The sequence below is a fragment of the Chionomys nivalis genome, chromosome 5 (assembly GCF_950005125.1).
Source record: "Chionomys nivalis chromosome 5, mChiNiv1.1, whole genome shotgun sequence".
In the NCBI taxonomy this organism is placed as follows: domain Eukaryota; kingdom Metazoa; phylum Chordata; class Mammalia; order Rodentia; family Cricetidae; genus Chionomys; species Chionomys nivalis.
The window spans coordinates 64,238,734-64,264,294 of NC_080090.1; the positions used below are offsets into that span (position 1 = coordinate 64,238,734).

Genomic DNA, 25,561 nt, shown 5'->3' on the forward strand with positions numbered 1-25,561 from the left:
ATGTGGCTTCATCCCTTTGAGGTTCTCGAATAGAGGACATTGAACTGTCATTACTGACAGTAGACAATGCTGCCCAAGTATCTTTATTCGGTGCTCTTCTCTTTCCATGTTTCTGGGTTAGTTTGCTTTTTCCTGTAAACACGTTTAAAAGCACCATTTTTGTAACAATGCTCCTCATGGTATTCCACTGTCCGTCTCTCACTGCCTAACAGACCACACCAGGGAACAGCTCATCCTCACACACGCATGTGAAGCAGATACTGGGAAGCAGATTCTCACTTAGCATGAATGTGTTGATATAATCAATACCTTCCTACAGCTGGTAAACGAATCTGCTGGAGAATAATGTTGTTACCCAGCTTCCAGCTGACTCCACTAAACTGGACTAGGAAGCTTCACAACTGACAAGGTCATAAAGTTTATTTGATCAATTGTATCTTTTTTTTTTTTTTGGATGGGTGCAGTGAACTTTATTAATGCTGTTCTAGAGAGTGGGGCTCCTTAAGTCCCTCCTGTTATCTTGGGGTCTGGGATGGAAACTGTGAGGGAGATGCCCAGTGTCAGAGACTGAGTTGAGACAGGGATTACTCAGCAGCTGAGGGCTCTCCTGTCCTTGCTGCGGTGGGTGGCCCAGGGCTTTTTACTCCTTGGAGGCCTTGTAGGCTGTGAGGTTATCCACCCTATTGCTGTAGCCATATTCACTGTCATACCAGGAAATGAGCTTTACAACGTCATTGAGAACAACACCAGCCCCTGGCATCAAAGGTGGAAGAGCGGGCGTCACTGTTCAAGTCACGGGAGTTGATCTGGTCCTCGGTGTAGCCCAGGATGCCCTTTAGTGGGCCCTCAGATGCCAGCTTCACCACCTTCTTGATGTCATATCCACAATGGACACATTGGGGGTAGGAACATGGAAGGCCATACCAAGGAGCTTCCCATCCAGCTCTGGGGTGACCTTGCCCACAGCCTTGGCAGTACCAGCAGATGCAGGGATGATGTTCTGGGCAGCCCCATGCCATCTCGTCACAGCTTCCCAGAGGGGCAACCCACAGTCTTCTGGGTAACAGTGACAGCATGGACTATGGGCATGAGTTCTTCCATAATGCCAACATTGTCATGGATGACTTGGCCAGGGGTAGGGGGGTCTAAGCAGTAAGAGGTACAGGAAGCGTTGCTGACAATCTTGAGGGAATTGTCACACTTCTCATGGTCCACACCCATCACAAACATGGGGGCATCAGCAGAAGAGGTGGAAACAATGACCCTTTTGGTCCCATCCTTCAGGTGGGCTCCTGTCTTCTTCACGGTGGTAAAGAGACAAGTAGACCCCACAATATATTCAACACCAGCATCACCCCATTTGATGTGGGCGGGATCTTGCTCCTGGAAGACGGTAATCGTCATCCCATTGATGACAAGGTTCCCATCCTCAGTCTTGACTGTGCCATTGAACTTGGGTGGAGTCATACTGGTACATATAGTTGTGGTCAATGAAACAGTTATTGATGACAACAATGTCCACTTTGCCAGACATGAAGGCAGCCTTGGTAACCAGGTGCTCAATATGACCAAATCTGTTCGCTCTGGCCTTCACCATTGTCTCAGGAACAAGGCTGCCACTGCACAAGAAGATGTGGCTATCTCTGGAACAGGGAGGAGCAGAAAGAAACTAACTGTATTCTTATTCAGAGGGCAAGTAAAAGGTCTCTAGACTCAACTGGCAAGTGTTCATTTCACTTTTACAAACAAAATTTATTGAGTTTCTAAGGATACTGGCAATTCTAGCACTGATATAAGTATATGATTGTGAGTGGAAAACTAGGGGACAGAAATCAGGTATTGGCAGTTTTTCCATTTTCATTTGTGTGTGAATTTTTATGTAAATGCAAGATATAAACCATTAATGCAAGCAAAATGTTCCAGTGAACACATTTCAACAATTCAACTTTATAACAACCACTAAGAAAGCTGCTAAATTTTCTGGAAAAGAGAATACTGTAATGGGGAAGATACCAACAGGATACATACAAAGCATGATCTGAACATTCTGTATCTATAAGACACATCTTTAGATTCAGAGACATAAATAGTTAAAAGTCAAAGAACGGCAAAAAAAAAAAAATGCAAACAGCAATCAGAAGAGAGCTTGACTGGCCGTGCTAGTTCCAGACTTCACAGCAAAAATTACTGCAAGGGACAGTGGTGGGAAATATTATTTTCAAGTGTGTGACTTTTGTTTATGCTGCACTTGTTTAACTCTGTGAAGCTGTGGAACTGTGTTTGTCTAAAACACCTGATGGTCTAATAAAGAGCTGAACAGCCAATAGCAAGGCAGGAGCAAGGATGGGTGGGGCTGGCAGGCAGAGAGTATAAATAGGAGACCAGAAGAGAAAGAGGAGCCAGAGACCAAGGAGCGGAGGACATCAGGGGTCAGCCAGCTAGCTACACACAGCAAGCCACAGAGAAGAAGTAAAGAAAGGTACATGGAAATAGAGAAAGATGAAAGTCCAGAGGCAAAGGTAATCAGGATAATTTAAGCCAAGGAAAGCGGGCCAGAAACCAGCCGAGCTGAGGCTGCGAGTTTATAGCTAAGAGTAAACCTCCGTGTGAGATTCATTTGAGAGCCAGGTGGCGGCCCTCAAAAGTCAAAAGAATAAAACATCACACAAAAGGACAAAGAAAACAATTTTATAGGGATAGAGTGTCAACCTATCAAGAAAATTTGGTAGCACATGCCTTTAATCCCAGCACTCATGAGGCCAGTGGATCTCTGCGAGGCCAGCCTGGTCTACAGAGCTAGTTCCAGTACAGCCAGGGCTACACAGAGAAACCATCTCAAACAACAAACAAACAAAAAACATGAAAGAAAGAAAAAGAAAAGTGTGGAATTTATAAATATGTATGCTTTCAAAGTTGAAAGTCAAATTACACAATGAAACAGTACATACTGGATAGAGAGACAGAAGGACCAACAAGGAAACAGTCAGCAACAGCTCTGCCAGTGGACCTTGAGGGCTGTTGCATCCAGCGACAGCATTAGACTTTTTCTCAAGTACATTAGGAATGTTTCCAAGGACAGTTCATGTGTTAGACCATAAACCAGGGCTCATTGGATTTAGAAGAAGTCAGGCATGTTTTCTGCCCGCAGTGACACATAGCTTGAGATCAATAACAAGGGGGAAAACTGGAATTCCTACTTGTGGAAGCAAAACAGCACACTCCTAAATACCCAGTGGGCGGAGAAAAAGTCTCCAGCAAAATTAGGAGTTGCTTTGTGATGAAGTAAGAAATTTCTAGCAGCAAATGCCTATATTTAGGAAAGAATGAGCCAGATCAATATAAGGGAGAGGGATTCGTAGGTTGCTAGGGGAATGGAGAGGCAGGGTACTCAGCTCTTCAGCAAAGATGACATTTTAAAGGATGAGTAAAGACTGCAGGAAAGTGGGAAGGGAATTCCTAGCAGAATCAAGGACCTTACAGAAAGCACAGAGACAAGAACTGTCACAAAATGTGCAGTGATGTGTGGAGTTCATTTCTTCCCAGAGTGTAGATTCTGGAAAGGCAAAGAAAGTCACAGGAGCAAGTGGGGACCTGAGGCTTCTTCTGCTGAGACCTTGGCCTTTGGGTCACTGAAGGATTGTAAGCAATGTGTGATGTGGGTAAGATTTCCTTCTTCTTCTTCTTTTTTTTTTTTTTTCAAGACAGGGTTTCTCTGTGGTTTTGGAGCCTGTCCTGGAACTAGCTCTTGTAGACCAGGCTGGTCTCGAACTCACAGAGATCCGCCTGCCTCTGCCTCCCAAGTGCTGGGATTAAAGATGTGCGCCACCACCACCCGGCCTGGATGAAGTTTTCTATGAGGATATCTGGAGTGCATGGGAATGAGCTAGAGACAGGGAGACCAGAGGGGATCAGTCAGTTTAGGCTGCTGGGATATCACAGAGAGGGACTTTAAACAGAATCCATCTATTTCTCACTTTCCTGAGGTTCAGAAATACAAAACCAAGGTGCTGACAGACATCAGGTGCCTGCTGTGGGCCTGTTTCCTTGCTTCCAGATGGAGCAGAGATGGAATCTCTCTCTCTCTCTCCCTCCCTCCCTCCCTTCCCCTCCCTTTCCCCCTCCTTCTCCCTCTCCCTCTCATGTCTCTTCTCTTAAGGGCTCCAACCCTACTCGTGAAAGTTGTACATTCATGACCTAATTGTTTCCCGTAATACTATGGCGTTATTTTAGCTGGAACATATGAACTGGAGTGGGGGAAGCACATTCATCCTGTGCTATTAAATTTGCAGTAGTCAGAGTTCTCTTGGAAGACAGAACGAATAGGATCAATCTCCCCCCAACCCCTGCTGTGCTGTGCACATACACGTGTGTGTGTGTGTGTGTGTGTTCTATTGCTGTGACACCATGACCAAGGCAACTCTTACGAAGGAGTTTAGGTGGGCTTGCTTACAGTTTCAGAGTTTCACGGCAGGAGCACGGCAGGAGGCAAGCAAACATGGTGCTGGAGAAATAGCTGAGAGCTTTACATCCTGATCTGCCAGCAGCAGGTAGAGAAAGACACACTCAGCCTGCCATGAGCTTTTGAAACCTCAGAGCCCACACTCATCAACACACCTCCAAGAAGACCACATCTCTGAGCTTCCCGGAGAGCGCCACTAACTGGGGACCAAGCATCCAAAGCGTGTGGGGGCTATTCTCATTCAAACCACCACAATATGCATGTATAAAATCTTTAGTGAGAGGCTGAGTATAAGGTGCTGGCTCATGCAATTGTGTAAACTGAGGACAACCACAGTCTGTAAGCTGGAGATCCAGGCAAGCCAGTGATGCAGTTTGGATGCCCAAGAGCTGTGTTGCCGATGCTGCGTTCTAGGCCAGATCTGAAGATCAGTGTCTCAGCTCAGAGGGCAAATTTGAACTTCTCCATTTCTCTTCTATTCTGACTCTCTGCAGCAGGGAGATCAAGGTGGATGAAGCTCATCCACATTCTGGAGAATTACCCACTCTACTTGGGCTCTTCATTCACCATCATTCAAATGCTGTATATTCTGGAAATAGTTCCAAAGATAGATCCAGAAACAGTGCTTAACCAGATGTCCGGGCATTCTGCGGCTCATCGAGTTGGCACAAACTGAACTACTGGCAGAATTCGGGGTGAGCTTAGCAGTGGTGGGGCTGGGAAGAGGGAGGAGCTGGGTATGAAGAAGTTTAGGCACTATCTTAAAAAATCTCTCTCTCTTTCTCAGTGTGTGTGTGTGTGTGTGTGTGTGTGTGTGTGGGAGAGAGAGAGAGAGAGAGAGAGAGAGAGAGAGAGAGAGAGAGAGAGAGAGAGAATGTGTATAGCGTATCCATGCACCACAGTATGCATCTGGAGGCCAGAGAACAAGTTGCTAGAAATTCTCTCCTTCCACTAAGTGGGTCATCAGGTCATCAGGCCTAGCAGAAAATGCCTTTACTTGTAGAGCCACCTCCCTGGCCCTGTAAACAGAGATTGTGCTTTTGTTTCCTGGCCACCCAGACCTGAATAATCACACAGAAACTATATCACAGAGAAACTATATTAATTACCACACTATTTAGCCAATGGCTCAGGCATATTCCTGGCTAGCTCTTACATCTTTTTTGGGGGGGGGGGTTGAGACAGGGTTTCTCTGTAGCTTTGGAGCCTGTCCTGGAACTAGTTCTTGTAGACCAGGCTGGCCTCGATCTTCCAAAAACCAACTCACTTATCCCCCAGAGATCAATCACCCATAATTAACTTGTACTATATATAAAATCACCAGCTCAACTTCTCTTTGTCCTCTAATGATGCTAACCTTGCTCAATCTAGCCTAGAAATGTGATCCTGGCTTAGTCATTAGGAAAACAATGATTGTCAGCTTTGGTTACAAGGTAGAATAAACTTAGAATCTGAAAAAAAAATCCTTCTAGGAGCTGACCCATGATAATTAAATTTCTATCTTTGAGTATGGGGGCAGGTGTAAAGATATTTCAACTGTCTATGTAGCCTGCTGGGTAATTGCAGCTCTAGAATATTCCAGAGGGTCCCAAAGAAAGGCTCAAAGAGCATTTGCTGGACCATATTACAGCTAATGGTATGTGCTTCCTGGTTTTGAAGAAGTATGAAGAACCCAGAATGTCTGTGTAACTGCAATTACTTCATGCAGTAAATTGACTTCATAAAAACCAAAGCATTTAGATAGGGCATTGTATTGTGTTATACACTTTTAGCCCCAGCAGGCAGAGTTGGGTGGTTCTTTGTGAGTTTGAGGCCAGCCTGGTTTACAGAGTGAGTTCCAAGACAGCCTGGTCCACAGAGTGAGTTCCAGGACAGCCTGGTCTACAGAGTGAGTTCCAGGACAGCCTGGTCTACAGAGTGAAATGTTTCAAAACAAGCTTCTCTGCTTCCTCTACATGGACATTATACTCAGGGCATGTGGCACCATCTTGGCCAATTACAAAGTCGCCACCATTACCTTGAGAACTGGTGACGAGGATTTGTAGAATTATCTCTGCTCAGACCACAGAAGAGTCACATGCGGCACTAGAGAGAGCCACAGCAAACTGGAATGGGTGCAGAGATGTGGCCCTGGACACTTACTGAGGAGTGCACACCACAGCATAGTATGCAGCTTGGTCATTGAACTGCTGTTGCCACACAGGGCAGTTAAGGGAATCACGGCTGTGACAGCCACGGTCCTCTGTGTTCTATTTCACTCTCTTATTATTGGTTTTTCTTTTTTTCCCTTTTCTTCAATGTGCATATTTTTAAAAATAGAGCTAAATCGATTTTACAGTGAGAGAAAATGGTCCATACTATCTTGGGAGTGATGATAATATGTAAAAATCCAGGTCTAATTATGTTGACTCAACTCTGTAAACACACTAAAAGGCAGGGAATCATGTGCTTCAAACTTACATCTCAATAACGCAGCTCTTTAAAAAGTATTACAAGGGTAGAAAAAAAATAGTTGGAGGATTTCTGCCCCATTCAGAACACGGGGCCTGCATGCCTTTGCGTGTGTGGGTGGCACAGGATACTGCCCTGGGACATGAATGACTTGCTCAGATGGTGTCGGTAGAGGTGCCCTGTGAAGGTTAGGTGGGCAGTCTACTGTCATTGGAACTGAGAGGGCTGAGAGCAGCTCTGCAGAGGGGGTAGCAAAATGGAAGAAAGGCACACGTTCTATTGGGAAGGAAAGGCAGAAGCTGCTGTTCGGGGAGAGTCTCTTGCAGAGAACAAGACTTCCAGAGGCAGCTGAGATGAAACACTTGTTCCTGGCAGGGAACGGCAGAATGTGTGTGTGCGCGTGCGTGTGTGCGTGCCCGCGCACGCACACGCTTTGTCGCCGCTCTCTAACCTTCCTTGCCACTCTCTCCCCAGGCTCCTAGACGGAGTTTTCTGAGGGCTCTCCTCAACTAGCTTGATGTAGAATTCACTTATGGGTTTCAGGGGGATCCATCATGGTAGGTATATTAAGTAGGTTCAGAAAAACAGGTGTGTTGCCTTTATGTGTGCAGGCGCTACGAGAATTCCTGGCATTTGCTAGAGGCCTGAGACTTCATGAATTGACCCAGGCTTGAAGTTCTGAAGCACTTTTTAGAAAATGGTTAAAATTATATAGGGAGCAAGGGCTAGGCACCCAGCCCTATGGGATCTGCGGTCCTCAAGCTTCTCCTGCAAGGGGCATGTCTACACATCCATGTACGATGCTGATGCTACGGAGGACACAGGAATCAACACAACACTGTCTTTGGCATGGAAAGGCTTTGTACCCATGGGAATAGCATCAAAGAAATCCCCCAAAGCCTCAATCAACCAGGCCAACAGAGAGGTCCAACCAAGGCACTGGGCTCCCAAGAGGTTCAGGAAAGGAAACACAGCTGGACAGTCCATGGAAGGCCAAATGTCACGGAGAGACAGCTGTTTAGCACTCCTGAGGCTGGGCAGGGGAGGAGTCTCACTGGCAGGGAGAGCAGGGCTAGGAGGCCTGTGGGGAGGAGTCTAAGGGATGCTCTGGAGAGGTGCCAAGCAGGAAGGTGCCTGGTGAACTGTGCAGGCCACAGGCAAGCCTCTGGTAGCATTTCACACTTGGGCCAGTAACTACTACTCCTCTGCAGAGGGTGGTCCGCTGCTCCCGTGGGAGAGGGACAACCTATTTTCTGCTCTGGTTTCAACTCAATGAGCAGCTACATGTACACCTGGAGAAGGCGCTCTATGTCATAAAGTCACCATTTGTGGCTTTAAGAACCTTGCAGTCTGGGGGCAGTGGGGAGAAAGGCCAAGAGGAGATTAGGTAGAGACTTAAAACCACAGTACACAGCATACCCGGGGAAAGGATACAACCCATCAAGCGCTCTGCAGGAGCTCCATCAAGCCTGAAGGCTTCACAGAGACAGGCCACGGGCCCTCTTCATCTCTGCATGGGCGAAGTTTAGTCTGATGGCCGGCATGCATGTTCAGTAGTCGAATGCATGGACACATGATGAATGAATGAACACATCTCTCCCGTGTTACCGGCCCAGGATATCAGTGACAACTTCCCACAGCACTGCGCAGCTTTGGGTTCCTACTGTTATTCTCCGCTCCCACCTCTGTTTTGCTCACCTCAAATCCTTCCTCTCTGACAACTCCAGCCCACACTCCTCCCAGACTCTGATTCAGAGTCTGTGCTGCATAATTCGGATGTCCTGTCTTCCTCGCAGCTGCTTCCTGGGCATTTAACTGATCATATGCCCCACAACACTGAGAATGTATTGCCTGTGTGTGCTGTTACCAGCCTGTGGATGTCACAGAGTGTCAGGCACAGGGTTGGTGCTGTGTATGCAGTCGCAGAGAGTCTGGTAAGGGGAAAGCCGAGAGACAGACCAGTTGCTCTGTGAGAAAGCCTTTGATACAGAGATTCTGAACCCTCTGAGGAAGAAGAGTGATTTTACTGCAGTATGGGGGATAGATGTGAAATTAAGCACCTGACTGGACTGTCTCCATGGGCCAAGAACCCTCCTTCAGAGAGGCATCATCTCCAGGAAGCTAGGCATCAGGATGAGACAGTCTTCCCCCAAGTAGTGACAGGGGCAGAGTCCATCCTCAGTGTCATTAGAATGGCAGAGAAGAAGGGACACTTTGGGGGGCAGTGTGTGAGAGGAGCTGTTGCCTTCCTCCTTTGCTTCATGATCTGCTGGTCTGGGAAGAAGAGGTGACTGCAAGTAGTCCCATGCACCCGTTGGGAAATAAGGCAGATTCTCACTATATCCAGTCAGTTCCCCAAGACTTGGGCATCCCACGGTCAGATAACCACCCCAAACCTTTGCAACCCTATCCAGTAAAAGGCTGACAGGGTGCCTTCTGCGCCAGCCTGGGTACTCTTTGCAGTGATTAATGCTTCCAGCAGTGATTAGGGCCGCTTTCCCTCACCAGGTTGTCTGGGGTTGGGTGTCAAGTCCAACAGTTTCTCTGGCTCTCCTCATTGAAAGTGCTCAACACACACACGAATTACAACAGTAATGTATTTGCTCCACACATTTCCCACTCAAGCCTCGCAGCGGTCTTGCGAAGCAGGTACGGTGATTAACTGCCATTTTCCACGGAACCTCTCGCTCAGAGATATTAAACGGCATACCCGATAGCACACTGGCGGGGAGAAAAAAAAAAGACAGATCCATTTCTTTCCTTCTTGAAAGAAATGCCTGCTTAGTCCCCATCCTCCCCCATACAAATCGTATCCCATGAAGAACGCACACCATAATATTTCAGAGTCAGGCAGACTATGTGTAAGTTGAGTATATGGTGACTAAATGTATGCATTATATAGTGGATGCTGTGTATGGACTGAATGGAAAGGACACACGTTAAGTGAAGGGTGAGGAGCATCTCATTCACTCACCCGGAGTCTAGTGGCTCTTACGGCTTACAGTCCACCGTAAGGGACAAACCTAAAGCAACTGCCATTACAATACAATAACCAGGATTTTGTGAAGTGCTACTGAAAAGGTATAGCGGGGAGCTCTACTCTAGTCCGAAGTTGGAGTGACTCCTAGGGTGGGAAGTCTGGCCTCTTTGGGCCAGGGAAGGACACTTTTAAGCAGAATCTCCAAGGAGACGTCAAGACAGAGCGCGAAATAAAGAAGAAAATTATTTCTTCCGAATAGAACTTCACCTAGATGACTGCAGGAAAGAAAAAGTGGAGGTAAGAGAAAAGCCAGAAGCTAGTTTGTGTAAACGGGCTTGGGAATACTCGCAGACGGTGCCTACGGAGTTGAACGCGGTGGGAGCGAAGGGGTTAAAGAGGGCGGTCCGGAGCGGCCCGGTAGTCCCGCCCACCAGCAATGGGGGCGGGGCTACGCCGAGGACGCGCTGGGATTGGCCGTGGGGGAAGGCGTTCCACTAGGACCGTACCAACAGCCAAGCGGCGCGGAGGCGGGGGTGGGTGTGGAGCGGCCGGTTCCGCGGGGAGCGGCGCCCGGGGAATGGCCGGGCCGGCGGTGGGCGGGAGCCGCAGTGGCGGCGGCGGAGGCTGGGGGCGGTGAGCGCGGCGTGGGGCTGCCCCTCCCCGGAGGCGGCGGGGGCGGCCGGGGCCCGCGCCGCACCGCACCGCGCGGGCGGCTATGGAGCGAGCCTGAGGCCTGTCAGGTGAGCGGCGGGAGAGGACGCGCGACCCCCGCCCGGGAGCGGCCGGAGGGCGGGCGGGAAAGCGCGGGCGACGGGGGGCGGGGCAGCTCCCCCTGGGGCCGGATGCGGGGCTCCCGGCTTCCCCGCGAGGCTGCGGGCGGCTCGGCTGGTGGAGCCGGCCCTGAGGTCGGTCGGGAGTCCTTGCGGTGACCGGTGCTCGCTGCCGAGCGCTGTCCCCAGAGGCTCCCGGCCCTGTCGTCGCCCTCCTACCACGCAGAGCTGGTGTCGGCGGCCCAGGGAGGAGCGCGCTCTCGCTGGGTCCCTACCGGGCCCTTATGGTTGCCGAGGAGCGCGCTCTTGCTGAGCCCCTATCGGGCTCGCACGGTGACCGCCGGGGAGCGCGAGTGACCTGCAGGCCCCTGGGCCGGAGAGGGCAGCCGTGCCCTGGGGTCGCGCGCTCGGAGCGCCGTGGGCACAACTTGAAATGAGACTGTAGTCCAGAGTGGGCTGCGCTGGCGGCGGTTTCATTTCCGGGTGTGACGGCCCGGCGTTTAAGAGCGGACTCACACGTAGCCTTACTATTGGACGTGAACGTTGTCAAGCTGTGTCCTTGATTGTGGAGTCTGATAAGACGTTCTTTTTAATCAGGCGCCCGTTCTCTGTCACGCTCCTGATAAAAAGGAGAAAAGGGGGGGGCAAGGCGAGGATGGTCCTCATACAATTACTTCGTTTAAAGACTCTATCTCCAGTAGGATGGGTAAGGAGTTACAATTTGGGAAAAATGTTTAACATTGTCACTTGGGTCTAGAGCCAGGAGTCAGGGTCATTTACTCAGCCAGTTTCCCCCTGGAGATTTGGTGGCTCACGCTGGAAGGAAAAAAAAGAATGCGATCTTTTCATTGAGGTGTAGACTTTGATAGAATCAGTAATCCGGTAGAGTCAAGATTGTCATTTATTAACGATGCCTATATTTCTGGGGTTGTAAATTCATGCATGAATTTCACTGGGCTGGTGATTCCAGTGTGCTTCTCATTCCTTGGATTTATGCAAGACCTTTGAGCTAAACTGAGAGCACTCCGCGTGTCACTTACCGTCTTGAGAAACAGGTTCATGAATTAAAGATGCTAAATTATTTGTGTAGGCTCTGAATTTAAAATTATTGTATTAACCTAATAATTTTTTTTTTCTCGAGACAAGGTTTCTCTTTAGCTTTGGAGCCTGTCCTTGAACTGGCTCTTGTAGACCAGGCTGGCCTCCCTCTGCCTCCAGAGAGCTGGGATTAAAGGCGTGCGCCACCACCACCCGGCTTAATAACTTTCTTAAAGTTTGTGAAGGTTTGGGGCTTTGTGTCCCAGAACCAGCAGTTACACATCAACAAGATGCCCTTTCCACATTTGAAATGCTTATCAGAGGTGAACAATGTGGGGCTGGCTTGGTGCATCCCTTTAATCCCAGCCTTCGGGAGGCAGAGGCAGGCGAATCATTCTGAGTTCGAGGCCAGCCTGAGCTACAGAGTGAGTTCAGGACAGCCAGGACTGCTGCACAGAGAAACCATGTCTTAAAAAAAATAAAAAAAATTCTGGGATTAATAACTTTCCTTTGTGACAGTGGGGTTGATTTGTTTCCTTAGAGATAGTGAGAAATAGGCACACTTTGTTTAAACGCATGCCTATATATATATATATATATATATACACACACACACACACATATATATATGTACATACATACATATATATAGAACAAAAGTATACTTTGGAAAAAGCAAGTCACTGACTTTTATTTTTCATAATCTTATGTCATGATTATTTTATGCTAAGTTAATGATTATTTGCTTTTAGTCATGTCTCTTGATTTCCATTTCAACTTTTTCATAGAGCTTTAAAGCATCTGTTGTTTTTAAAAATCTTTTCTGAATTTTCAATCCCTAAATGAAATTTTCTGTTTGCTTTTAGGACATGAATTAGCTCCCTATGACTACCATCTCAGTGCTATTAGTGTAAAGTCAGAAAGTTCAGCCTTCAAATTGATAACCATTTACATTTTAACACTTGGTGAGTGCTAGGGTCACATAGTAGAGACTGTACTCAGTTACAGTGGAAAGATACACGGATGGAAGGTCAGTCTGTGATTGATTTTGTAGATTGGGATAGGGAGCACAGTTACCCTCAGACCCTACAGTTGTAATGATAGGGTGTATAGTAGGTGTACATCAATTATTTGTTGGTTGAATTGATAAATGGGAATTAATGTGAGGAAAGCATAGATACTCTGGTGCTAAAACTGGATTTTTAGCCCCCCTTCAATAAAAAAATAGTCACTGCTGTGTGTTTCAGTTTCTGTTGGAAATGCGCTATTAAAGTGGGTGTCTGCAAAGGTAACTGTGTGTTGGTGCTGTATTGAGAGTCAGTCCTGTGTTTATATGGTGATCCAGCCATCTGCAGCCTGTCGATGCTCTCTGTTCATGAGGAGCTGCACACATTCTCCTGCCGCCTTCACTAGCTGAACAGTTCAATGGATGGATGGATGGTTAGCCAGTGTTTTTATCTTAATAGAACTTGGAATTCTTGGTATAACCATACCAGCAGCTGACCATCCTCATGGCCCTTATATTGGAGATGGAAAAGGAAGGGTCTTTCTCTCTTAAGAACTCTCCAGGATTTGCATATCTCTCCCTCTTTTCCTTCTTGGGGGTCTGTGTGACTAATGAGCTCAATAACGTGGATCTGAGGTGTGGAACAGAAGTCCGTACTTTGCTACTGAAATTCCTTTCTGACTAACTTACACTGTCAACATGACAGCGAGAGCTGCCTAGAAGAGAGTATAATGCAGAGATCCTCTGCTTTGCTACATGGGTTTGATTACAAAAATTAATAAACTACTCTAAATAATAAAAAGGCCTTCTGATGCAATTTTTGTTCTTGGCAAAAGCAAAAGAAATGCCTGTTTTTAGACCTGGAGAGTCTTGGGGATGCAGAGCTGAGGGTCAGATGTGGTGCAGAACGAGCCAGTGTGCTTTGGTGTGTTTGAGGTTAGTATCTTGTGGGAAGGTACTGGCCACGGTAGAGAAGACTGTTATAAAAGGAGGCCAAGGGGGGCTGGAGAGATGGCTCAGAGGGTAAGAGCACTGGCTGCTCTTCCGGAGGTCCTGAGTTCGATTCCCAGCAACCACATGGTGGCTCACAACCATCTATGAGATCTGGTGCCCTCTTCTGGCAGGAGGGCATGCATACGGACAGAACGTTGTATACATAGTTTTAAAAAAAAAAAGGAGGCCAAGGGATATGAAATTATGACTGCATAAGAAGGAAAGAGCCAAGTGCAGAATAGTGAAGTCTATTAGTCCGTGTTCTCAGGTGTTGACTTTCTCTGTGTGCGTACCTTTGCCTCATTTATCTAGTGTTGGGTAATAATGTATTAAATGCTAATTCTTATTTTAGGTATACTTCCGTGAGAAAAGTCTTACGTTATATCCTTTGTTTCTTTTTAAGCAGTGTGGTCTAATCCTCGCCTCAAGTTGAGGATTATTAGCATCCATTACTGACAGTAATTGAACAAGGATTTGAGATGATTGTGAAATGGACGCTGCTGATGCTGTTTACCCTTGCGTTTCCTTCCTGGATCTGCCTTGAGAAGTCTGCCTGTCTTCTTTCACGGGTAGGAAGCTGTATAGCTTCTGGCCTTCTGTGGAGCAGTACCTAGGTCCTCTGCTTCCTGAGATCACATTTAAGATAGTTAAGTAATAAACTTATTAAGTTCTGTAGACTCTTTGCAATAGTGGCTGAACTTTGTAACCACTGTGTGCTTGCCCAAAGACCTTCTTAGTTCACCTCTTGTTCTTTCCCCCTGACTTGCATCCTGTATATATGCATTTTATGTTGTGCGTTCTTCCTGGAGACAAAATAGGAGTGGAGAGAAGATTCGGTGGATAAAGTTCTTGATGTGCGAACACGAGAACTTGAGTTTAGATCCTCAGCCGAGGATCTGAATAAAAACTGAGAGCTCATGGCAGCTTTTTATCCCAGCACTCTAGGGGCTGAGACAGGATCCCCTGGGTAAACTAATTAGACTAGCTCAGTCAGTGAGCTCTAGGTTCAGTGACGAACTCTGCCTCAGTAAATAAAGTGTAGAAGGATTGAGGATGGCACCCAGTGTAAACCTCTGGCCTTCACACATGTGAACACACATATACATATGAATATCACTCACACATGCACAAAAAGAAAGCAACATGGAAGTCCTAACGTTGGATCTTTTTTTCCTTTTTTTTTCTTTTTTTTCTTTTTTTTCTTTTTAAAACCATTGTCACAGTGGCTGGTGGTACACACCTTTAATCCCAGCACTCTGGGAGGCAGAGGCAGGCAGATCTCTAAGTTCAAGGCCAGCCTGGTCTACAGAGTGAGTTCCAAGACAGCCAGAGCTGTTATACAGAGAAACTCTGTCTCCCCTGTCTCATAAAAGCAAACAAAAGAAAAGAAAACCATTGCCAGTAATACTTAAAGATCTGATTTCAGCCTTGTCTTCTATATCGTTCATATATCACTCCTGGGGAATATCTTCTTGGACTTTGTCCATTCTTTCTGCTAAAATCTCTACATTGTTTTTATTCCCAGTTCCAACCAGCATCAGGAACTAGGTTAGCAATAATAGTAGTCAGAACGGCCTAACATAGCCTTAAACGGTGGTTATGTACTGATTATTGAGTAGGGAAACACATAGAGCATAGGAAGCCTCATCATGCCTTGTACCTTTAAAGCACTTTCCACTGAGTGTCTCGGTCACTGCATACTGCCTGTCTCTTCTGTACACCAGATCAGGGCTTGATAAAGATACAATTGTCTGTCTGTCTGTTTTCCTTTTTTCCTTCCTTCCTTCCTTCCTTCCTTCCTTCCTTCCTTCCTTCCTTCCTTCCTTCCTTCCTTTTCTTTCTTTCTTTTTTTTTTAAGGAAGAAAGTTTTCCTGATTTAAGGTTTAAATGGGATGGGTTGCAAGTTTTTCTTAATCTAGTTTTTTAAGAGAGTGTAGTTTTGTTGTTGTTGTTGCCCTTTTCATTTTAGAGTCACACCTGGGCCAGGTTCCTCAATGCTTCCTGAAAGCCTGGTTGGTCATTTTTAATTGATGTCCTTCACAAGGAACTGTTAAAAGACTTTACATGGAAGAGTCTTATTTTTCAGATATTGTATGGATGTTTATAAATGGAAATGAAAATATTAAGGAAGATCTAACAGTCCAATTTGGACTGGGAATTAGATATTTTTAATATCTATGCTCTAAGTTGCTCTCAACACTTAAGTTTTAAGATCTTTAAGCTTTAAACAGTTTTAAGGATAAAGTCATTAAGCACAGAGCAAGTTTTCTAAATGAAAGACTAGTGAAAGGCATGCTGTATTTCTGATTTTTGTGTGAAATAGAATTTAGGTCATGCTTCTCACCTGTTTTAGTTACATTGATCATGGTGGAATTATATTTGTTCTAAGGGGCAAAGGATTTAAACTCACAACAGCTAATACAATGTGACTCTGCTGTAAAGTCAACGCCAGTTAAAAATAATCAAAGGGTCGGACTGGAGAGATGACTCAGTGGTTAAGAGCACTAACTGCTTTTCCAGAAGACCCAGGTTCAATTCCCAGCACCCACATGACAGCTAACTGTCTGTAACTCCAGTTCCAGAGGATTTGACAGTCACACCAGTGTACATAAAATAAAGCTAAATAAATTATAAAAACAATAAAAATCAAAGGGTCAGTACATCAGGGTGAAAGTGTCTTGTGCCCTCAGTATTAAAGGGTTTGGAGTTTTGCTGTTGTATATACTTTGGCTGAAATACAAAGGTCAGGCATTACATGCTGAGTATGTGTAGTATGAGTGATAGTAACCTTGCACTGCATGATTATAAGTAAGGCTGTAAAGTATGTAAGTAGATTTTAGTAAGTGGTTCATATTAGGGTTGGATATGCAATGCCTCTCCCAAAATTGTGTATTGAAGCTTGGCCCCAGTGCACTGTTCAGAGATGAGGCTCTTGGGAATTCACTGGATTATAAGAGTGCTAATTCTTCAAAGTCTACTGATGAGTGACTGTTAGCTGGAAGTAGAGCAGTGGGGGTGCCTTTAAAGAGTGTGTCTCATCACTAGACCTTTGCTCCTTTTTTCTGCTTTCTGGCCATGTGGTGAGCGTCTTTGCTCTGCCATGTGCTTCCTGTCATGTTCTGCTTCATCTTAGGCACAAAAGCAGTGGAGCTGACCAAAATCTCTAAACCCATAGGACCAAATAAATGCTTCCTCTTTTAAGCTAATTAGTTCAAGTATTTTATCACAGCAGTGAAAATTGACTAACACAGTCAAGTTGAGACTCTAGGTGGAAGTTTTTGTCCCACCAGGTCCCACAGCCATTTAGTCCCAAAGAAACACACAGAGACTTATATTAATTATAAACTGTTTGACTTATTAGCACAGGCTTATTACTAACTAGCTCTTATGACTTAAATTAACCCAATAATTTTTATCAATGTTTAACCACATGACTTGGTACTTTTTCTTTTTTTAAAATTTATTTATTTATTATTTACTTATTTTTACTTAGAAATTTCCACCTCCTCCCCTCTCCTCATCTCCCTCCCCCTCCCTCTCCAGTCCTAAGAGTAGTCAGGGTTCCCTGCCCTATGGGAAGTCCAAGGTCCTCCCCCTCCATCCAGGTCTAGGAAGGTGAGCATCCAAACAGACTAGGCTCCCACAAAGCCAGTACATGCAGTAGGATCAAAACCCAGTGCCATTGTCCTTGGGGTACTTTTTCTTAGTGAGACATTCTCATCTTTCTTTCTCTGCGTCTAGCTGGTAACTGACTCTCTGTCTTTTCCTTCCCAGATTTCTGCTGGTCTGGTTGCCCCACTTATACTTCCTGCCTGACTACTGACCAATCTATGTTTTAGTAAACCAGTATGAGTGACAAATCTTTACAGTGTACAAGAGCATTGTTCCATAGCACTTGTGTTACTTCTAAGGGACTGTTTCCTCCTAAACATCTACAATACATGTCAGAAAAGAAATAAAAAGCACATAAATTTACAATAACTGTTGCCCCATAGAAAGTATTGGTAATCATTTACAAGAGTACCTGGTCTAACCATTTATCAATCTGCTCTTTATTTATGCCTAATGATTAATTTAGTGTCACCACCCCACTCCCAAATTGTTTTTTAGCCATATACCTTGTTTTCATACCCCCAGCTCCACTTCCAGAATATTTAAGATCACCAAAAGAGTTGATGAAAGACATAACACAGAAAGTTCTACAACTGCTTCAAAATATATAGTTGCTTAAGACAGTGATCTGTTTTTTCTTATAATTACATAGGTCATGTGTTCTCAGCTGATTGGCTACTGCCCACCTGGTATGGTCTGGGTCTCATGTATGGCTCTGTGCATCTCAGAATTCATCTGGGACTGAAATGCCTTTGATCACTTTACTTACCTTTCTGGTCTTTCCCCTGGCATGGCCAGACTAGCTGGGTGCGTACAAAGCCTCTATCTATATAGGTCACTCATGTGGCAGTCTAACCAAACATAGTAGCTAGATCCAAAAAGTGAATGTGGAAATTGCCAGGTGTCTTAATGCCTAGGCTCAAAAGTGGGACGCATCTACTTGTACAGCCTTTTTTGATCAAAGCAAGCTGCAAAACCAGCTCAAATCAGGAGGAGAAAAAACAGACCCCACCCTTTGGTGGGAGGAACTATTGATGATTATCTGTGGAAATAGTCAACAAGAAAATCTTAATTCAATTCAAATCTGGGCTATCCAGATAGATAGCCTCTATGGTCCCCAGAAACCATGAGGAGGTCCTTTGACTTCCATACATGTCTTGGGTGTGTTCTCCCATACATTCAAAATAAATAGACAAATGTAAAAATTTTACATTGAGGTCCTATTTTTTTTCTTACAATTACCAAATCTTCAGTTTTGCTGAAGCCAGTGCTTTACAAAGAGATTGTTTCGTAATGGGGGTGTTATAGTTTGTAGTCAGGATGGGGAACAAGAGAAGAGCATGCGTAAATGTGGTCACATACTGGCTATTTAATAAAGTCTCCCTGTGTCACATGTCCTAGTCCTCTGCACAAAATGTAACTGAATATTAGGTGTTCTGTGGCACTTCACAGTCACAAGGCTTTCGTTTGGTAAAATTCTCACAAAGCAAAGAAAGAAACTTCTGTTCACTTTCACTGAAACTTTCATTTCTCATTGCTGTGAGTAAAAGTTGGGATTATTGTGAAGTTGTCCCATTTAAAGGGGCTCAGCTGTTGACGAGGCTTGGAGCCTCTCTAGAGATGTGGCTTAGGGGACCCCCCCCCAGTAAGTATTGGGCTAGGTGTTGTCACGTTCTTTAGTGTATGGTTTAGACCTACAAAGGCGTTTCTCTGTATACCTTCATTGCATCATCACTGGATTCTTGAACGGAGGACTTTGTACTAAGATACCACATTTCCTTCCCTCCGAATCTGTGAAGCTCTTGTAGAAGCACTTTGCATTCTAAGGTTTGTCCTTCCGAAGATGTCTCTCACACACACACAGAGTGGTGGTATATGTGTGTGAAGAGTGAAAGTGTGGCAAGCCCCGCATGGGCTGCTGGGAGTGAAACGGTTCCTAGGAAAACTGCTTATAAAGATCTGCTTCCCAGAACTCTGCACTCTGGGTTCATGCCAGCTTTTAGTGTGGAGACTTGGCAAGTGTTCCACTTACACTGCCTCTTTTATATTTAACACTTTCTGAGTTATGCTATTACCCTGAGTCTACTTGTTCTTTGAAGTAGGCTCTGTTCCATATAACAAACATGAAAACAAATGACCATAGTATAACTGGACAGTGTTGCACTGTGACTGTTTTACAGCAGGAGGTGAGGACCTGAAATAGAGCAGGCGTACAGTGCTGCTGTGGGAACACTAGGGAGGTTTTCATGGGTAGTTTGGAAAATACCCAATAACCCTGCTTTTATTATCTTATATCTGAAGTAGGTGATCTTAAAAATTCAGCTTGCAGTAAACTGCTTGCCTCAAATCAAAAAGGATAATAATAATCATCATTTAAAAAGCCTGAAAGCTGGGTCTTGGGCACCCTTTCTCAAGTGTAAAGGAGCTGGGGGGGTCCTCCTAAGGAGCTATATTTCTGAGCAAGGCAATTTAAGGCAGAATGTAGTTATGCACTAGTCAGAAGGAGGGAGGTGTCAACATAGAGGATGGATGGGGACTAGAATGCCCTTGAGATGGGCCGTGAGGGAAGGATTAGGTTTTAAACAAGAGGTGAGGAGAAAGGGATTTTAAGAACATTGAGAAAGAATGGTGACAACAAAGGGCAACTGTACATACAACAAGGGGAAACCAGCATCGCTAAGTTAGTTCACTGGTGGAAGCCAAGATAGACAGTGAGGACTGCCTCACTTAATACCACTTAGAGTAAGGCTTTAATGCCCTATTAAGGAATTTGTAGAACTCAGGATGATCAAGGGACTAATTAAGCTCTATTGAAGCCTACAGGTCCAGATAACTTTTTTCCAGGGTCCAGTAGGAGGTGCTGAGCACCACAGAGCTCTGGCAGCTGGGGTTATGGAAGTAGAAGTCTTTGGGAAAGAACAATGCTAAGTCTTTGACAGGTATGTGGGTACCGCCAGTAATTCCACCACTCACCACACTGAGATGGCTTGAGTTCAAGACCAGCCTGGACTACACAGTGAGGCCCTATCTCAAACCGTTTCTCTCCTTTCAAAAGAAGAAAGAATAGTGATATACTGCATGCAGTCTTAATTTATTTTACCTGGAGATGGCAACTCATCAATCACAAACATGAAAACGTACTTCTCCTTTTCCCGCATCTGTTCCCACTGTAATTCTTCAAAGATGAAATTGATATTGTAACAATTGAAGAATTCAATTCCCTCTATAAATTTCTGCTCTACCTGAGTAGATGAATTGTCTGCAGGCCTAAAATGATGAGTATGTTCTATGAGGCCTCTCAAAAGGTAATGATATTTCAAAACTTAGAAAAAGCTTACAAACTGGGTTTCAGATTCAAACCCTTTTGTCTTAATTTTGGGACTTCTAAAACTTAAAGAGTTATGAGTGGGGTGTATAGCTCAATTTTAGAGCACTTGGTTAGCATTCATAAGGCCCTGGGTTTAATCCCCAGCCGACAAACAACCCCAGGCCTGATGTGATGGGGTGGTACGTGTCTACACTCCCTGCAAGTGTGGGGGGCGGGGGGGACAGAAAGATTGCTTCAGGATTAAGGCTAGTAAAGCAAAACGGGTTTGGAAGGGCTATTTTTTATAATATGAGGGAAGGTTATTCTGCATAAAATATGCACAACCGTTAGATATGTATTATCAGAATCTAGTTAGCCAGACTTTAGTGCCAAAGTACATTTTATAGAAAGGCAAAGCTTGTTTAGCTGTCCCCTTTAGCCAGAACTGTCCACTGTTCATCTGTGACTAGTTGGGGGTGGAGGTGCTGAAGATGCTGTTTTCCTGTTTGCTTTATCACTGCACCCTGCAGTGTGTATTGTTGAACTAACAGATGAAACAGCAGTATCATTAGAGCTAACGCTGTAATCCACTCTCCTAATACTGCTGTTGTGCATAATTACCAGAAACTGCTCTTACTGAGCTCCATGCCAAGTCTGGTACCATCACAATCACATTGCAGCATAATGGAACCTATTACTTTGTGTGCTAACTTAGGAAACAACTAAATAAAAACAATTACATTTTTAGTTGTACTCACACAGCTTAACAGTGTTATGAGAAATGGTGATGAAACAGAACAGGTGGCTGGGGATAATTCAGATTTGAATTTAACTTTTACTTTCTGCTTCCTTCATGAAAGGAACAAGAAGGAATGGTTGAAAATGAAGGTCACATCAGCTGGCTCAAGAAAGGCATTGCTCAGAATTTTGCTCTTGGGTTGTTTCCAGTTGTTAAAGAAGCAGCCTTAAATTTAGATGGGAGTGTCTCAGCCCAGTTGTTTGCTCTGTTTTTTGTATTGGTCTTATTTCTTAGATTAATGGTTTGAGTTGTTGAATGAGTTGCAGAATGAAGCAACACCCTATTATCTTGTCACTTATTTTGTCCCCGTGCTGTACAGTACAGGCTGTAGGCATATAGCAGAGGAAGTTTGTTCACATTTGAAATGGCCTTGTGGGGCTGGGTACTGCAGCCCATGTCTATAACCACAGCACTCGGGAGCTATTAGCAGGAAAACCATGAGTTCAGAATTGAACTACAGGAGACCTGGTCTCAAAAAGCGAACAAAGAAACAAAGCCCAGTGGAGTGGAAAGCAACCTCTCAGCATACAAATAAACTGAATTTTATGTTTTGACCCCCTCTGTCGCCCACACTGGAAGTAGCACTCCAGTAGTATCCTTGCTGTGTGCCTCACCATTGAAGACATAGTGGTATTGCTCTGGTTCACGAGCGGTCTGATCATGTTCTTAAACAGCCAGATGGTATAGGGGATTTTTTTTGTTTTTTTTTACTTAATCCATCCAGATCTGATTATCCACATTTTACCAGGAAAAATAATTAGTGGAGGTCTGATTAAGTTGAGTATATGTCTGAATGTTGTGCTTAGTCACAGGAATAACAGCTATGGCTTGTCTGATTGCTGGGTATTTGTACTTAAAAAGGAGTTACACCTCTTTCCTGGACTCTTGTTGGTTTTCTCAGGAGTACCCGCCGTTCAGGGTAACATGTGGATGGGAGCTGGGAAAATTATCAGACATGACAAGGATTCACTTATAGATTTTGAACAGTAAAACTTGGAGTTAAGAACTATGCGCAGTTCAGTGTTTTGTTTTCATTTTGATAATCTTTGGAAATATATATAATAGCCAAATGGCTCCTAGATGATCCCACTTCCTAATTAAAACGGGAATGTGTTTTTTAGAATTTTCCATGTACCCAGGCAATATCTTTCTTAGGACTTTCCCACACTATTTTTAGTTAATGGGCCTTCTCAAGCTGAGTTTTGGCTATCTTTCACTAAAAGGGTAAGTAACATATTAGGCTTGCAAAATGTGGAGGTAGAAGGACAGAATTTCTGATCATATTGTGTTTTGTACTTTGGCCTGCAGGAATTGGGAGGCACTGGTGAAGAAATATGCAATCATGGAATCGCCTTGCTAACCATCTCCACCTGTTCTCCTTGATAAGCCAGTGAAGAAGTGGGTTGAGGAGAGGAAAAGAGGCCAACATGAAGCTAAAGCAGCGAGTTGTGCTGTTAGCAATACTCCTAGTCATCTTTATCTTCACCAAAGTTTTCCTGATAGACAACTTAGATACATCAGCAGCCAACAGAGAGGACCAGAGGGCTTTTCACCGAATGATGACTGGCTTGCGGGTGGAACTGGTGCCTAAATTGGATCACACCCTGCAGTCTCCTTGGGAGATTGCAGCCCAATGGGTGGTGCCCCGGGAAGTGTACCCTGAAGAGACACCAGAGCTGGGAGCAATCATGCATGCCATGGCCACTAAGAAGATCATTAAAGCTGACGTAGGCTATAAAGGGACACAGCTGAAAGCTTTGCTGATTCTTGAAGGAGGACAGAAAGTTGTCTTTAAGCCTAAGCGGTGAGTCTTCATCTTAGGGGTATGGGCCGGCTGTTGATTCGTTCACCTTGGAGTCTATATATATTGGGGTTGATATTTTCAGTAAAATGACAGCTTGTACATAGAAGTTTCTGTCCCGTCTGATCCTTTTCTCAGTAAGGCATTTTCATCTTGTTTCCTCTGCATCTGGCTTGTGGCTATGTCTCTTTGCCTTTCTTCTTCCCAGAATTCTCTTAGGCTGGTCGCCCCCACCTATACTTCCTGCCTAACTACTGGCCAATCAAACTAATAGAAGTGACAAATCTTTACAGTGTACAAGAGCATTATCCCACAGCAGCAGCAGTGATTCTCTGAGTGGAAGAAATCTATGGGAACCTGTTTTGGTTCCTTTAAGTCTTTTTAAAAAGCCAGCTTGTGGTGGTTCCGTCCTATAATCTGCACTCAGGAGGGTAAGGCAGAAAGATTGTTAGAAAGAGAATAGCCTGGCTATATATAGTAAGGTATAAGCAAACGACTGAATTTTTGGACAGAACGAACTTTGATTTCTCTGAGGCGTTGTTAGTTTGTTGGGTTGTTTGTTTTGAGGCAGTCTCACTGTATAACTCAGGCTGACCTCAACTTGGTGATCCTCCTGCATCATGCAGGCCTGAGCTTCCATGCCTGGCTGTTGATTTCTAGTGTACTAAATACCTTCAGTGTGGTAAGTATTGGAGGTACAAATTGAATTGAGTAGAAAATAAGCAATTTGTTGATTTCCCCTCACCCCACCCCAAAGTATAATTAAAATCTGCATAGCCAAAATCAGGAGCTACGTGGTTAGAACGGACTCAGAATGGGAGGCATCCTATCAGTGCTGAAGCAGTGACTTTCATCTATGGCTTTCATTGTGTTTTGTTTTGTTTTTTGAGCAGTTTCAGGTTCATGGAACATTTTAAGAAAAATGCAAACAAGTCCCATTAATTACCTTTCCCTCCAGTTTTCTTCTGTTATTACTGTTGCTCGTTAATCCAATTGATGACCCAATAATAGTATGTTAATTAAAGTCCATTGTTTGGCTGAGCATAGCAGCACACACCTTTAATCATTTGGGAGTCGGAGGCCAGCCTGTATACATAGTAGTTCAGGACAGCCAGAGCTGCATAGTAAAACCCAGTTTTGAAAAAACAGAAACCAAAATAAAAAGAAAAACGTCCATACTTTATATTAAGGTTCACTCTTTAGGGGTATATTCTGTGGATTTAGGCAAATATCCATCACTGTAATATCTTGTGGTTCTCAGCCCTAAAAGTACTCTGAGCTCCACCCTTCCCTCTCTGCCCTTGAACCCCTGACACCCACGGATCCCGCTGTTCTCATAGTTTTCTGTGAATGAAACAGCATGATGATTTGCATTCTTTTGCCAGAATTAGTCAGCAGCACATAGTTTCAGAGTCTGACACTGAACGTTTCTTTCATCTCTCAGTGAAACTTTGTAGAGAATCTTACCTTTACATTTCTTGCTAGAGTAGAGGCAGTAATATGTGGGGAAGATGTATAAAATGTAATTCCCTTATTAACACATTTATCAACAGATTTAAAAAAAAACAGCTGGTGTATGGAACCATTTAGAATCCCAGAAATGAAAAGAGTCAATAAAAATTGGCAAGTTAAAAATGGCAGTAGAATCCAGGTGTGTTGGCACATGCCTTTAATCCTAACACTCAGGAGGCAGAGGCAGGAGAATCTGTGAATTTGAGGCTGGCCTGGTCTACAGAGTAATTTCCAGGACAGCCAAACTGTATAGAAAGACCCTGTCTCAAAAAACAAAACGAAATTCAGGCGAGCTGTTGTGACTGCAAACCTGTTATCCCCGCACTTTGGAGGTAGGCCTTGAGCTCTGATCTGGAGTGCACACCATTTGCCAGGCATTACACCAAATACTTTCAACGCCTGGGTCAGTTCAGTCTCTGTTTCCACAGTAAGAAACTGGCTTGACAAAGTTGCCTCATAGTAATTTAATTTAGTTGAGCTGGTGTTTGACCATCAGAATTTTTAATGGCTTGTATTCTACCAAACAGTTCCTTTGTTTGCTTGATGATGTAAAGTACCTATCATGAAAACAAAAAATGATTAACTTAGGGTTTTTTTCTTTTGTGGATACATGTGTGCCATGTGTGTTTGGAAGCCAGAGGACAACAGAGAAATTAGTTTTCTCCTTCCACCATGTGGGTCCCAGGAACAATTCGTGTCATCGGGCTTGGTGGCAGGTGCTTTGACCTGCTGAGCCATCTCATTCGTTCACTAATTCAGTTTTGAAGTGTAGTTCTTGATCTCGTGGTTTGTAGCTTAAGGGATTAATAACATAGAGTATTAGGGGATGAAAA

At 44.6% G+C, this 25,561-nt stretch overlaps 1 protein-coding gene and 1 pseudogene across 3 annotated transcripts in view; one reads left to right on the forward strand and one right to left on the reverse strand.

The window, feature by feature from the left end:
* Positions 1-640: 640 nt before the first annotated feature.
* On the reverse strand, positions 641-1,597 carry LOC130875211 (glyceraldehyde-3-phosphate dehydrogenase-like; annotated as a pseudogene).
* An 8,878-nt stretch (positions 1,598-10,475) lies between these two features.
* Fam20b (FAM20B glycosaminoglycan xylosylkinase) overlaps positions 10,476-25,561 on the forward strand; it is a 39,436-nt gene continuing 24,350 nt past the window's right edge. The window contains exons 1-2 of one of the 3 annotated variants that reach the window (XM_057770167.1): positions 10,476-10,630; positions 22,724-23,219. In XM_057770167.1, coding sequence (XP_057626150.1) covers positions 22,843-23,219 — 377 coding nt within the window. In that variant the 5' untranslated portion in view covers positions 10,476-10,630; positions 22,724-22,842. Of the gene's footprint in view, positions 10,631-11,344; positions 11,367-14,244; positions 14,267-22,723; positions 23,220-25,561 lie in introns of those variants that run through there. The other 2 variants (XM_057770169.1, XM_057770168.1) reach the window with 2 other exon arrangements.